Source organism: Balaenoptera acutorostrata, chromosome X (genome assembly GCF_949987535.1).
Source record: "Balaenoptera acutorostrata chromosome X, mBalAcu1.1, whole genome shotgun sequence".
Classification (NCBI taxonomy): Eukaryota; Metazoa; Chordata; class Mammalia; order Artiodactyla; family Balaenopteridae; genus Balaenoptera; species Balaenoptera acutorostrata.
Genome location: NC_080085.1, coordinates 59358845 through 59372926, shown reverse-complemented (window position 1 = coordinate 59372926; position 14082 = coordinate 59358845). Strand labels below are relative to the sequence as shown.

General features: G+C 58.4%; 1 protein-coding gene across 1 annotated transcript; it reads right to left on the bottom strand.

Moving 5' to 3' along the window:
• Positions 1-616: 616 nt before the first annotated feature.
• EFNB1 (ephrin B1) lies at positions 617-13490 on the bottom strand. Its single transcript, XM_007183525.2, has 5 exons — positions 12574-13490; positions 3842-4119; positions 2985-3077; positions 2635-2763; positions 617-2472 (listed from the first exon to the last, which is right to left on the bottom strand). The coding sequence occupies exons 1-5, from the start codon at positions 12699-12701 to the stop codon at positions 2060-2062; spliced, it is 1041 nt and encodes a 346-aa protein (XP_007183587.1). The 5' UTR covers positions 12702-13490; the 3' UTR covers positions 617-2059.
• Positions 13491-14082: the final 592 nt, after the last annotated feature.

The window sequence follows — 14082 nt, the reverse complement described above, 5'->3', positions numbered from 1 at the left end:
ACAGCCTGAAGCAGCCTCGTTACCCAGCGGGCCACAGCTGAGGCCCAGCTCTTGGGAAGTTATTTCTAGCCACCTCCAGGTGTCTCGAGGCAGGGCAGGGCTGGGCCTGCCAGCAGGTCCCAGATCTAGCCCCAGCGAGGTGGTGGTAGTACTTGCCGACACACCCAGGTCCCCATGGGAACACCTCCTCCCCCATCTACTCTCTCTAGCTGAGCCTAGTGCCAGACGGGGCAGATGCCACAGCGGTGACAGGAGAGACAGGGGAGTATGGTCACAGGGTCCAGCAGAACAAGAGGGTAGAAGAACTTGTGGCGAAGAAGGGCACAGAGCTCTTGCAACATCTTGCTCCGCTAGGACAGCCATCATCTTCCCATACCAGCCCAGATCACCAGTGTTTTGGGCACGTGAAAATCACACACACGTGCTCTCCCGCTCGCGCTCGCTCGCTCTCTCTCTCCCTCTCTCCCTCTCTCTCTCTCTCTCTCTCTCTCTCATATACTCGCTCATACACTCACACTTCATTCCCCAACATCACGACACCATTTTACACCCATTTCTCCATGTCGTTAATTTTTTTTTTTTAGTTCTCATTTTTTCTAAGAAAAAAGCAACAAGAAAATAATTCAGAGTTTATACAAAACATCTTTACATTATTTTTTTTCCAAAAAAGACTAGTATTTACACAAATGGCAACAGAAACAAAAACAAAAAAAACCCTTTCGACTGCCACCTGGAAGGGGCTGGCTGTTCCGCTCCCTCTCCCACCTGGCAGTGGGGTGGGCAGCTGGCCAGGAGGCAGTGTGGAGGTGGATGGTGGGAGGCCCAGCTCCTTCCATGGCCACTCTGGGAGTGCCTGCAAGGCGCTTGCTAGTGGCAGTCTGTTAGCAGCCGTGCTGGCAAGGAGCCGGGGTCAAAGTGCACGGCGTGCTGGCCCAGCCCTAGGCAAGCCTCTTCCTCCTTCCAAGCCCCAGCCCAAGATTGGGGGGCTAGCGGGAGCTGGGTTAGGGGGGCACCCACCTGAGCTAGAGCCCAGAAAAGAAGCAGGCTACCTGGCCTTATACCCGCTTAGTTCTCCGCCCTGGGCCTCTGTTTCCCCACCAGGCCGAAGGATGCCAAAGGTGAGGGGAGAACAGGGCAGAGCGGAGAGGGGGGAACTCCCAGCTCTGCAGGGCAAATAGCCACCTGGGCACCTCACCTCCCTCCACCCCCCATGAGGTCATCTGCCTGCAGCAGCTCTCCTGTTCCCCAGGCAACAGCCAATTAAGACATTAATAACCGTGAGAGTGAGGGAGGCAGGATATGCCCAAGTAACCCACAGGAAGGTATTTTTTTTTTTTTTTTTGGTGGAAGGGTGGCAGCCACTACCCCATTGCCAAGATCAGCACTGTAGAAGGAGGGTCAGTGGGGGAGGGTGAGACACCTTGCCCAATGGCACTCTTGCCTTCCCTCGTGGTCAAGAACAGCCCTGGCCTGTCCCCTACCCCCAAAAAATATGCCAACGAGTTTATAAAAGAAATGCCATCCTATGCTTCCCGGCTGGCCACATCCTGCCCCAGGCCCCTGATAACTGCGGAAGGCTGGGCTCAGAAAACCTGGGGAGGGGCTGCCTTTTCCATTTTTCCATTTTTCTTAAAAAAAAAAAAGAAAACAGATGAAAATGAGTTGACAGCTAAAAAAATGAACACAAAAACATTAAAAACAGTGATGATAGCGGACAAGAAGTCCTGGGAAGGGAGAAAGGGGGCGAGGGGGCACAGGGCCAGGGGGGGCGTCTCCCTGCCTGCTGTCCATCAGCGTCCGACCCTGCCCTCCAAGAAGGGGTGCCCCCGCAGAGCCCAAAGGCCTGGCCAGAGGGGGAAGGCACAAGAGCATGGGGGCTGGGGGCACAAGCACCCCCCTCTGAAGCCCAGGGGGCGGGGCAAAAGGGGGATTATAAAAGCCAAGAAACTACAAAACTAAATACAAAGATGGGCACAGCTGGCAAGGGGAGGGACGTGGGTGAGGATGGAGAGGTGCACTCCCGGCCGACTGTCCCTCGGGGCCGAGGCTGCCCGGGCCCTCAGACCTTGTAGTAGATGTTCGCGGGGCTCTGGGGCGGCATCTCCTGGACGATGTAGACGGGGTGCCCGTAGTCCCCACTCACCTTCTCATAGTGGGGGCAGTAGTTGTTCTCTGTAGTCCGTAAGGGGATGATGATGTCGCTGGGCTCGGTGCCCGCCGTGCCACTGCCCCCCTTAGGACTGGCCAGGGTGCTGAGCGAGAGGGCGGGCGCCCGCTGCTGCGTGTGCTTGCGGTGCCGCTTGCGCAGCTTCAGCAGCAGGACGGTCAGGAAGATGATGATGAGCAGGAAGATGACGCAGCCGGCGCCCACGGCCGCAAACAATGCCACCTTGGAGTTGAAGAAGCTGTCGGGGTCCCCGCTGCTGCCTCCACTCCCACCGGAGCCACTTTTCTCATTCTGGTTCACAGTCTCTGTGGATGGGGGAGGGAGGGAAGGGAGGGGAAGAAGGTCAGCCAGGGGTCCCAGGGACACATGGCAGATCTCGGGCCACGCCCTGCCTTCCTTCAGAGCTGGGGCCTGAAAGGGCAGCCGAGCAATGGCTTCTGCCCTCTGGGAGACTCCCATACACTCACCGTGCTTGCCGTCGGAGTCACCCAGGGAGCCCCGACCACCGGGGGCCTGTGTAGCCATCTTGATAGTGTTGTCTGCCTCCTTGCTGGGCCGGCTGGTAGTCAGCTGCTCGGGCGTCACAGCATTGGGGTCTGGGGGTGGGGAGAGAACAAGTGAAGGGGGAACTCCGGCAGCATAGGTGCCTCAGTTACATAGCACCCACCGGCCAAGAATGGCCCGGATACTGGACCTCAGATCCCCTATCCCTACTGCCCCCTCTGCCACTACTCCCCATGCCCACCCCCCCCCCCCACCCAGTGAGGAGCATCTGTTGCAAAAGCCTAGCTGAGGAGCCCTCGGCCTGGGTGCTCACCTTGCCCAACCTTCATGACAATCTTCATGGTGCGTGTGCGGCACACACCTCCCTCCCGGTTCTCCAGTCCCTCCAGGCTCCCATTGGATGTAGCTGCAGCAAGAGGCCAGAGCAGTCAGGAGGAGGAAGGGGTCTGCCAGCATTACCCAGAAGCCCTAGTGATGTCTAAGCCCTTAAGAACAGAACTGGGAACCAGGGAGTTGCAAGCAGCTCCCACCCACCCATGAACCTTTCTACTTCTCTCCTCCCACTAGGAACAGAGTCCAGGAACTAGCCCCTCCCACAAGGATGCTGCTCCCCTATCATGACCAGGCCTTGGCCCTTCTTTCTCAGTGGAAGCTACATGTGTCTCCTCATTGGGTGATGTTGCTCAGAGGCCAGGCAATTAGAACTGGCATGGTGAGGAAGGCTTCTCCACAGACTAGAAGGAGTCCTAGATTCGGTGTCAGGAGAACTGGGTTGGCAACCCAATCCGCTCCCTAACTCTCTGTGTGATCTAGGGCAAGAAGCCCCTTCACCTCTTGGGGCCTCAGTTTCCCATGAAGAGAAAGGCTGAAGCTCTGCCAATTCTGCCATTCCCAAGATTAGATCTTAGGTGGGCAAAGAAAATAAGAGAGAGAGAGCACCACGAATCAGAGTCCTCTCCCACCCAACTCCTAGAGCCAGGGCGAGCTGGCAGCAGGCCCCTTGGTAAACGCTGGGGCCAGAATTCCAAGGCCAGGCCAGGAGGAGAGCACGCCAGTCTTCAAAGGGGACTGGATCAGGCTGGGCCTGAACTGTGTGCAGTCTCATTGCACTACTCAGAAGTTCCCAATGTTACAGGACAGGAAAGAACCATGTGGTGGGCAGGGACTCACAGGTAATATAGTAATCGTGGTGCTTCTTGAACTCCAGGCCCATGTAGTTGGGGCTGAACTCCTGGAACTTGATGGTGAAACGGATTTCCTGCTCTGGCCTATTGCAGGTGACCAGCACATTGGGGTCGAGCACGGTGCTGCAGGCAGCTGCCTGCTCAGGCCGCACCAGGTACAGCTTGTAGTATTCATAGGGCCGCCCAGCTTCTGCTCGGGGGCAGATGATGTCCAGCTTGTCTCCAATCTTTGGGTAGATCACCAGGCCCTTCCCACTCAGGAACCTGCCCAAGAGGGAAGAGATGGTTAGCCTCAGGGTTGGGGGTCTCAGGCCATCCCCAGAACCAGGGGAGCAGACAGTGAGGGCCAGGCTGGGCACACTGGGTGGAGATGGCGAGGACAGGCATTCTGTCCTTTTTCCAGCCTTATGCTGGGGGTGGGGAAAGAGAACCATACTGCCAGCAGGGTGTGGAAGGGGTGGCCCATGGGCAAGGCTGCCAGGCTTTGACTGCTCGGCAGGGTGGGGCACTGCCTAGCTGGGGGAGCCCTTTGTCCTAATGTGGCATTTCCGCAGGGGGGCTGACGTGGCAGATGGGCTGGGCACCTAGATGTCAGGCTTGGGTTGCCTGGATGCGGCAGCCCTGTCCTCCTCGCACCCCCAACGTACTCACATTCCTTCACAGCCTCTGCTACCGGCCCCCCCAGCACACACGCGTGTATATGTGCTCATGCGCACAGACACACACACAGAAGCACACACACAACAAGCCCCAGACACCACCCCCAAAGCTCCCAGCCAACGGCTGGGGGTGCACAACCTATCTTGGCCCCATGCCTTCTCCCCCATCCTTGCTAATCTTGGGCATGATGGGGAGATAGGAACAGGCCTTGCCTAGAGCCAATGGATAATGGGCACAGTCTCCAGCCAGGTACAGCTCCACCCAGCTCTCTCCACTCCCCACTCCCACTGCCTGGCATCCTACCAGGACTCATCCCACCCCCATAATGCAAGAGCCTGAATCCCCAAATCTGGCCAGTCTCACTGCAAAGGATAACAGAGAAAGGGGAGAAGAGGCCTAAGCAGGAACAACAGATCATATAAGACAGGGCCCCAGGAACCTCGCTCATCTGCCTTCTAATCCACTCCCACACACACACACACACACACACACACACACACACACACGCCTCCAGAGCCAGGTTGGTCTTCTAATCCAGAAGGCCAGGCACTGGGAAATAGCAGGGGGAGGGCAGCTGCCTGGGGCCACCGATTCATATCATCCTGCCCTTGCCTAAGCACAGTAAGTGCTCTCGGCCATTTCTGAGCCTGGGAGCAAGTCAGTACAATGTAGGAGAAAGAAGACAGACTTTGGAATCAGATAGATGGTGGCCCTTACTAGCTCTGTGACCTTGGATGAGCTGCCTGATCTCCCTATCTTTCAGTGTCCTCACTTATAAACTGGGGGTGGGAAGAGCCCCTCCTCCAAGGATGGTGGAGGGGAGGCATGATGGCATGTATAGAGCACATAGTTGGCACTCAACCATGACTCCTGCTTAGAAATAGCGTGGTCTGCCAAGAGGCAGGAGGCCAGACACTAACACCAAGGACCTATGAGCCCAGTCTTGTTTCTTGGGTGGGAAAGAGGAAAAGATGATACAGCTCCATCCTCAAGGACTTTACCGTCTGGTGTGGTTCAGAAAAGTAAATGGCCCACGCTGCAGCAATGGATAGCACCAGGCTATCTGGAGGCTATGTGAGAGGATGGTGGCTCAAAAGGCAAGGGCTGGAGGCAGAGAGAGGAAGGAGACAGCTCATCTGACAGGACAGTCCGAAATGGTCCCACAGAAAGAGTGGGATGAAAGCGGGTCTTGGGGGAGGAATAAGAAGTTGACATCCAGCAAGAGCAGACAGCAGTGGTTGGGACACAAAACCCAGGCCAGTGACTGGCCCAGTGATGGGTAGAGAGGAGCAGAAGAAGAGGGGGTAAAGCTCAGCTGGGGCCAGACTGAAAGGCCAGGGTCACAACAAGCAGTGTGGGTTTCATCCAGTGGGGGACAGACTCTCTAGCAGAAAGGACAATGAAGGGCCGAAGGCAGTGCTTCAAGTCAATGAAGCTGACGGTGGAAGAACATGGTTCTACTCCCTGAGGGCCCATTCCACAGTGGGGGCAACAAGGCACAAGGGCCTCCTGGGAGCTCAATATCCTCACCGGATGGAGGGAAATGATACCCAAGGAGGTGACTAAGGGAACTAGACCAAGTAGATGAAGTGGATGAAGAACAGCAGCCCTCTCTCCATGTCCAGGGAAGCTCCACTAAGCTGGGACCTGCCATCCTTCTGTGCAGGAGGGTAAAAGCAACAACAAGAAGGTCTCACCCGCCTTAGTACTTAGCTTTACCACACTCCAGAAGGCCAGAAAGGAAGCAGGCATGGGATGGAGGCCCACACAAACATTTGAGAGAAAACACCCCCAACTCCATGCTCCACAAAAAGCCAAGAAGTTTCACCAAAGCCTCTATAATTCCTAAGGCATTTTTCACTTTCCAATCTTCATACTGGTTCCATCCAGGCAGTAGGATTAGACAACTTCTAACATCTTAGAGATAGAAGGAACCTTCGAGACCTACTGAGTCCAGGCTCCTCACGTGAGGGAATGAGTAACCAGATGAATGTTCCTGTTGAAGAGGGTGCTCAAAGCCAACCCGAGGAGCCTGAACTAACCCAGGATGTTAACTCCTAGGGGTCTAAGAGTACCTTAAACATTGGTTGAATCCTTATACAGCTGTGCACCTCCATAAGACCGTACCTGGAGATGACAGCAGGTAGAGGGCACACAAAGGGGTACAGGCCAGCTCACTTTTCTAACCACTTGGCCCGCCTTACTCACCAGGGAGTCTTGTCTACTCTGAGCAGTCTCCCATCACCATTCAGGTTCTGGAGCCCTGGAACCCAGAGACAACCGAGGAAACAGATGTCTACATAGTGGGTGGGGGATGGGGAGGAGAGAGGACTATTGCCCCCAACACCCCTCAGACTCTGTCAACCTCAGTGAACAGAATTCATAAATATTCATGAGTTCATTTGCATAGCAGCTGGCAGAGGGAAACTCACCTTCCCCTAAAGTGCAGAAGGGAGAGGAGCCTGATGAGACCCGCCTTCCCTGACCCTGGTCCCCCATGATGGTACCTTCTCAGCTTCTTCCCCACCACTAAGAAAAGTGCTTCTGGGCCTGTGAGAAGCCCCAGAAAGTGGTGAGGGGCCACGAGGTGTGGGTATGCAGCCCGTGAGAGTGAAGCCCAAGGTCAGGTACGACGCTAGTCATCCTGTACAGCGGGGACCCTGCAGGTCTCCCCTCGTACCCACCAGGTTAGAAGTAGGGGCCGAGAGGAGGAGGAAGAGAGTACCTAGTTAAACTCTTTATCCCCCAGTTTTCAAAAACTACTACTCCCCCCATTATCAAACCAAGCTTTCCTGCCTGGGGCCACCCCCAGACAAAGCCCTTTTCTGGAAAATAAGGGGATTGACATGGCCCAGCAGGAAGCCTGCAGCAGGTCGCCATGGTAACCCCTGAGGCCTTCCCTCCTTAGCCTCTGATAGCCCCCGGGACCCCAGGGAGCCACCCCAGGGAGTAAAAGGACTTAGGGGAGGCAGCCTGGGCGTTCAGTCTCCTGTCTGTGGCCTGCCTCTTCCCCTCTACCCTAGCCCAAGTCTCTCCCCCAGCCTGCCTACTGAGCTTAGAAGTATCACCATGACTGCTGAAAAGAATCCTGGGAGAGAAGAAGCCTGAGGGTCTGGGGTAGTGGCCAGTGCTGGTCAGAGGCCAACTGCCCCCCTGCTTCTTTGTCCAGCTAAGCCCCTATCCACCCATACACAGACAATCTATAGCATAGAGAGTTTGGAGCTGTGGGGGTCATGCCTAGAAAGCTGCCCACGTTCCACCACACTTCCTTCCCTCTCATCCTTCCCTCAGGCCCTAGGGACTTGTGGTCAGAGAGTGGCCAAAGGGAGAGCCTGGTCCTAGGCCATGCCAGCCCAGGTTTGGTAGAAGACTCTAGCCACAGCTTTGATTCAGTGACCCCGGCACCACTGCGCCTGCACCCCAGGGTGGCAGGACCAGTGGAGGACAGACCCCAAGCTGGAGCTCAAGTGTGCTCTCATCCCAGCAAGGGTGGGGAGCCCCCAAATTAAAGGCTCCTCTTTCACTCCCCCAGCTCCACCCAGCCCCCGAGGCAGCAGGAGCAGGCCTGGCATGTCCCAGCAGTGCCCGCCCAGGCGTGGGTGGGCAGGAACAGCAGCTGGGTCCTGGCACACACACAGCACTGTCGGAGGCAGGGAAGCCAGGAGAGCCCCAGAGGAAGTCACCCCCCCCCACCTACAATGAACTATGCCTCCCCTCTGCCCCACCTGGCCAATGCTAGGGCCCACTGAGGGCTTAACAGCCCCTTCCTTGTTGTCTGCTTTCTGTGGGGTCCCTGAGAGGCAGTGAGATTCCTGGCCCAGAGAGGAACCAAGGCTGCTATTCAGAGCCCAGGAGGGAGAGTGCCAGGCATCGAGCTGCCTGCCCCTAGATCAGGTCACCCCGAGCAAGCTGCCCTCAGAGGTAGGCCTAGCAAAATCAAATGAGGAAGCTGGAGCACTGCTCATCCCACGTGGGCAGGGCCTGAGTCACAAGGACAGATGCACACACACCTGTGAGGTGAGAGGGAAAGCCCGGGGCAAAAGCCAGCACCTCCTCCGAAACCCAGTCTTTCCCAGATTCCAAGGCAGTGGGATGGTGTGGAAAGAATGGCACAAGGCATAGCTCTCCCCACTACGAGCTAACTGACTTTAAACGAGTCATTTTCCTTTTCTGGGCAAATGCCTCCTCATCTGGAAAATGGGCAATTCCAACTTCCCAGGGCTGTTGGGAACATCCAATGAGCTCATATCTGAGGATGCTTTGGAGGTAGCAAGGTACTGCCCAACTGTTAGTTAGCACACCAAACACAGTACCATTTAGGAGAAGCTGAACGAGCTTACTACACTCCTGGCTGCTAGCACCGCCACCCAGAACAACTACAATGAAAACCCACCCAGGAGGGGCTGCTACAGAGCCCAGGGCAAGGAACCCAGAATATGGCTGGTGAGCATCCCCTTACCTCAGCTCCCCTGATAATCACAGGGTGGACCCTCCCCCCAAACCTACTGTTCCCATGGCAACCAGTGGCCTCCTGGCTGGCCCACCCACTCCATACTCCCAACACCAGAAAACGGTGATGCACAGTAGTGTCCAGGGCCCACTCATCCCCATCCATCATAGTTGGTGAGGCAGTGGAGAGCCTGAAGGGAGAAAGGGAACCCTGGATTCAGCCTCCAGTCCAGCCTCACCAGGCCCTTCTTGCCCCAGGTCTGGCTGCCTGGGGTTGGGGGACGGAGGGAGGGGAACAGGGAACTTTAGAGGAGCTGCTGGCTTCCCATCACTTTCAGGCCCCCACCTGTGGCCAATCAGCCACAGAGTAGAAGAGGTCAGGTCCCTAGCCACCCCGGAAAGGGGCCCCCTGAGCTGGCCTCCCCAGGACTGTGAGCTAGAACAGCTGTGAGGGGGGCTGGGACCAACACTTTGGCTTGTAGCAGGCAAGCCTGGGTTGGGGTCTGCAGCTGCCCCCACCCATGCTGGATGGAGTCAAGGGTCCTGGATGCCAAGCTGAAGCCCCCACTCCCGCCCCTTGCAGGGAAGGTGTAATATGATCTCAGGCACATTCCCACTCTCTGGAGGTGGAGGAACCTGAGTGGGGGGCAGGAAGGGGTCAGAATGGGACTGAGAGACTGAACTGCAGCAGCTGGACTTGGCTGAGGACTCAAGTATGAGGCCTGCCGGCTGCCCCAAGTTCTCAGGGGAGGAGGCTGGAGGAGGGGGCTGCCCTGGGACCTTCCATCACAGCCCCCCCACCCCACACAAGCATGCACGTGTACTCTGGTTCCTCCCAACCTCTAACGGGCCCAGACCCACCTTCCCACCCTACACTTATCGGGCAAATCTGACAAGGGGCCAAGCTCTTGCCACCCAGGGACTACCACCCTGGAAGGCCACAGCACCAATTTGGGAAAGAGGCTGGGAGTCTGGAGCCAGCCCTTCCGGCTCCCCTCTCCCGGTCAGGGCTGGGGCTGCCCGTACCCTGGAACCTGGAAACATACCCCCAGCCCCACCACTTCTTTATTTTGATTTTTTACCAAGGAGGAAGCAATTAAGCAGGGTTTATAGGCGCTGGGAGATTTGGGGGGGGGTGCCAGCTCCTGACAGGACTGAGGCGAGAGACCAAAAGCTGGGAGGAAGAGGGGAGGGAAGAGAGAAAATGAGCCTGTGAGGGAGAGCACGGGCATGTGCGAGAAACAAAAGGACTCGAGAAAAAGAGGCAGAGAGTGACTAAGAGTGAGAGGGAGTGTGAGAAAGAGGGAGAGCGGGCAAGCAGAGCTGGAGAGGGGAGGTGAACGCGGCTCACACAGGATGTGAGAGGGCGAACCGACAAGGGCCTGAGAGGGAGAAGTCGGGCAGGAGGCAAAGAGGGAGAGACGGACAGAAAGAGACCGTTGATTTGAAAGGCTGTGGCAGTCCCAGGCTTGGGCGCGGTAACAGAGACAGCCCCCCGAGCTCAGAGTGAAGCTGAGGGCAGTGCCTTCCTCCTGTCCTCCTGCCCCCCCCAAACCCGTGCCAACACACACAGACAGGCTGCATTCCAGATCCCTGAGCATAGATGGAACTCTGGGGGGTGGTGCGCGCAGGGGCACCAGGATCAGTCCCCCACCATTCCCAGGATCTGCTCAATTACAGGATGGAATTCGTGCAAGTCCTATTGCGGCCTCAGCCACCACCCCCACCACCCCCAGGATGCCTGCCCTCAGCCTGAAGTGGATCGGGGAGTGGGGCAGATCTCAAAAACCTGCAAACCGTTCCAGAGCACTCAGGCCTCAAGACACAAAAAGGGTGAAGCTCAGGGAGATCTTGTTTCTCCCAGCCACCCCCCACCTCACTCTGCAGGAGGGCTCCTTTCCAGCTGTGGAGCTGCCTGCTATCTCTGGTTAGAGACCCGAGAGAGCAATTAGGTCACTCCCATGAGCCCTTATGATGGGCTACCCCAGGCGGATTTCAGCTCTCCTGGCTCAAGAGAGAGCATTTCCAGCCTCCACCTTTACAGAAGGGAACTGGGCACTTCACAGCCTTTCTCCTTGGTCTGAGCAGCCCCAGGCCCCCAGACCATTTTGAGTTTCTGCTGTTAGGAGAGCACTGGGCCCAGTTTGGCTTCTGGGTTAAGGAAAAATCCTTGTCAATCCCTTTCCTTGTACCCTGACCCTGGTTTAGACATCCCACTAACCAATAAATAGGACCCTACCTTAACCTAAGGAGAAGGAACTAAAGAACCCGCCCTCTCCCACTCCAGGGCTGAGAGGTGCATGGCCCCTGGAACCTAAGAGGTCAAGACAGGCAGGAGCTCGGGAAGTTAGCGGGGAGCCCATAAGAGTGGACAGGAAGAGATTCCAGATACAGGAATCATAGAGCACAGAGGGCAGGCCAAGGGCCCCCAGTTTCCCACTAAGTGGGGTGTCCGCACACTGCTGGGACCTCCAGAAAACAGGAAGGAAGAGCAATTTTGACCCTGGGTTCCAACCTGAGTCCTGGATGCCAAAAGAGAAAAAGGTCCAGAGGTCACTACACAATCCAGCGACTCCCCACTAACAGCCCAGAAACCACTGAGCCACCGCCCTTAAAGGTGTGTGTGTTGTTGGGAGGTGGGGGAGGATTGTGAAGGGGAAGGAGGAGGGAGAAAAGAAAGGATCTCCTCCACATAGCTGCCTCCCCAACCCCTTTGGGAAAGCTAAGCACAACTCCCCAATCTGAGGACAGAGGGTGGGGGGGCCAGTGGGACCCGCCTGGGCAGGAATCCTTCGCTTGCCACCCGCTTCCCTCGCCAGCTCGGCCGCCACTCTCCACCCCGGCCAGCCCTGGAAGCTCTGCCGCCGGCTCCATTGGACCCCCGACGAGCGCTGGATCGACCCCCCCCCCCAACAAAACCTCTCTCCCACTCCGCCCCTCTCCACCCGCCGCCTTTGTGAGCCTGGGAGCGGCGCCCGCCCTTCCACGGACCCAGCAGGGAGAAAGTGGCGGGTGGGGGGGAGGCTAGAAGAGACGGCAAAGCGAAAAGCTAGGGAAGCAAACTGAGAAGAAAGAGAAATGAAAATGGGAGAAGCCCGAACGGAGATACAGGCACTGCCACCCGCCCCAAGCGCGAAGTCCCACGCCACGGTCCCTTCACAGCTAAACAAACGGGGAACCTGTGTTCCGGCCTCTTCCCCCGCCCAGGTCAAGCTCGCCCACCCCCCCGCCCCCAGCGGCTCTTGGCGAAAACCGCCACGTTCCCAGGGGCCCCAGAGGGGGCTGCTTTCTCTCCCCGACCCAGCTCTCCAGTGCGCTCAAGGGCGCTCAGACTCCCAGCTCCGCCCGGCGCGACAATCTCGACTTGATCCGGGACGTGCGGAGGAGAGGGCCGGGAAGCTGAGGGGTCACAACCCAGCCAAGTGCCCCCACCCAACCCCACCGCACCCTTCCCCGCCCGCCCGCAGGGAAACACACTCGAAAAAGCCATAGACAAAATGGGGCGCCGCTCCTCCTCCGAACACCTTCCCACAGGCGCTCGGGGGCGCGCGGCCTCACCCCGAAGGAGTGCCTCCCACCCCCAGGGACCAGAGCAGATAAGTTACTCACTTGGGGTTGAGGGAGCTCCAGGACACGGGCTCTAGATTCTTGGCCAGCGGGGTGGCGAGCCGGCACAGCGCCAACACGACCATCGCCACAAGCCACTTGCCGAGCCAACGCTGGCCAGGCCGGGCCATCTTCCCTGGGGCAGGCTGCACTTCGGGATCCCCTGGCGCCTCCTCAGCAAAGCTGGCCTCGCCTTCCCGTGCCGCGCTGCGCTCCGAGACGCTCAGGCGCCCATCCTCCGCAGCCGCCGGCCTTGAAGTGCTCCCCTCCCGCCGGCTTCGGTGTCGCTCTTCTCCGCCCCGCCGGCCAGGAGGACTCACTGGGCAGCCGCCCCCAACCCGAGCATGAGCTGTGGCCTCCGAGGGCTCGCTCCACTGGCCTCTCCGCCGCACGAAGCACGACGGGGGCTCTGCGCCCCCGGGTGATCCCGTCCGATTCCGCTCGGCTCCCCGAGACTGTTTGGGACTGCGCGCCCTCTCCCCGACGGGGTCTCACCGCTGGGGACTCGGTGGCCGCCCGGACGCCTCGACCGTCCCGGGATCGGCACCCCTGGGAAGAAGCGGGAGTCTCCCCACCACACGAGCTCGGTCCGGGGGCTCCCGACCGGGCCGCCCTGGCACGGGCTCCGTTCCTCCAGGCCACACTGGGACTCCGGGCTGCGCGCCCCCCGACAGCTTCGACTTCAGCGCGGGGCCCGCTCAGTGTACTTAGAAGAGCGCGGAGACACTGCCGAGCGAGCTAGTCCCATCAGTTTGCGCCTCTGAAGCCTAGGCCGGGTGGCCCGGCAGCCCAGTCGCCGAGTCCTAGCTCCCCGGCGATTGCGCCCGAGGCTCTACGGTCAGTGCGAGGCTCACACACCTCCCACTGCTGACCAGCGCGCATAGACTCCCTCCGCCGCCGCTGAGCTGTCTACTCCCCTGCTCAGGCGTACGCAAGGCCAACCCTACGCATCTTAGCCAATAGCAAGCTCCGTCACGGGGTCCTTGCCCTGCACCACGCCCCCAGAACAGGAAGGAGGCGGGGTTTTAGGGAGCTCTTAAGGACGCCGCGCTCTCCATGGCATCAATCTGAGTGTGCGGCTCCTGCGGTTAGGGCTGGGTCCTGCCTAGTCCTGTTCCCAGAGCGCTCAGCCCGTGGGAAGTTGGCGCTCCTCTAGAGCTGTCGGCCTGCTCTTCTCCCCGAGCGCCTGGTCGACACTCCGGCCCACTGACCTGGGCCAAACAGGCTCAGTACTTTTCCCGGGAAAGTACTACCATTCTTTTTGTTACACACGCGAGCCCTGAAGTCCTTGCTCCGTGCCCACCTCCGTGACAAGGATAGCTTGTTTACTCCTGGTTCCATCTCACGTAGGGCTCTGGTGGGCTTTCCTCCTTCCGCCCTAGCAGTGCAGTGTCTGCTTGCACATGGACCCGGACCCGAAGTCCTGAACAAACGGATAGCGGTGGGCGGTGGAGTCTCAGAGGGGTCAAGTACGGGAAAGTTGGGAAGATGAGTTCTTCGCCCCTGGGGACC

Coding starts and splice junctions, on each gene's coding strand:
- EFNB1 (XM_007183525.2), bottom strand. CDS start 12,701: ATGGCCCGGCCTGGCCAGCGTTGGCTCGGCAAGTGGCTTGTGGCGATG. Junction 3,078..3,841: donor CCACGATTACTATATTACCT/GTGAGTCCCTGC, acceptor CTCTTGCTGCAG/CTACATCCAATGGGAGCCTG. Junction 2,473..2,634: donor TGACTCCGACGGCAAGCACG/GTGAGTGTATGG, acceptor CCCCATCCACAG/AGACTGTGAACCAGAATGAG.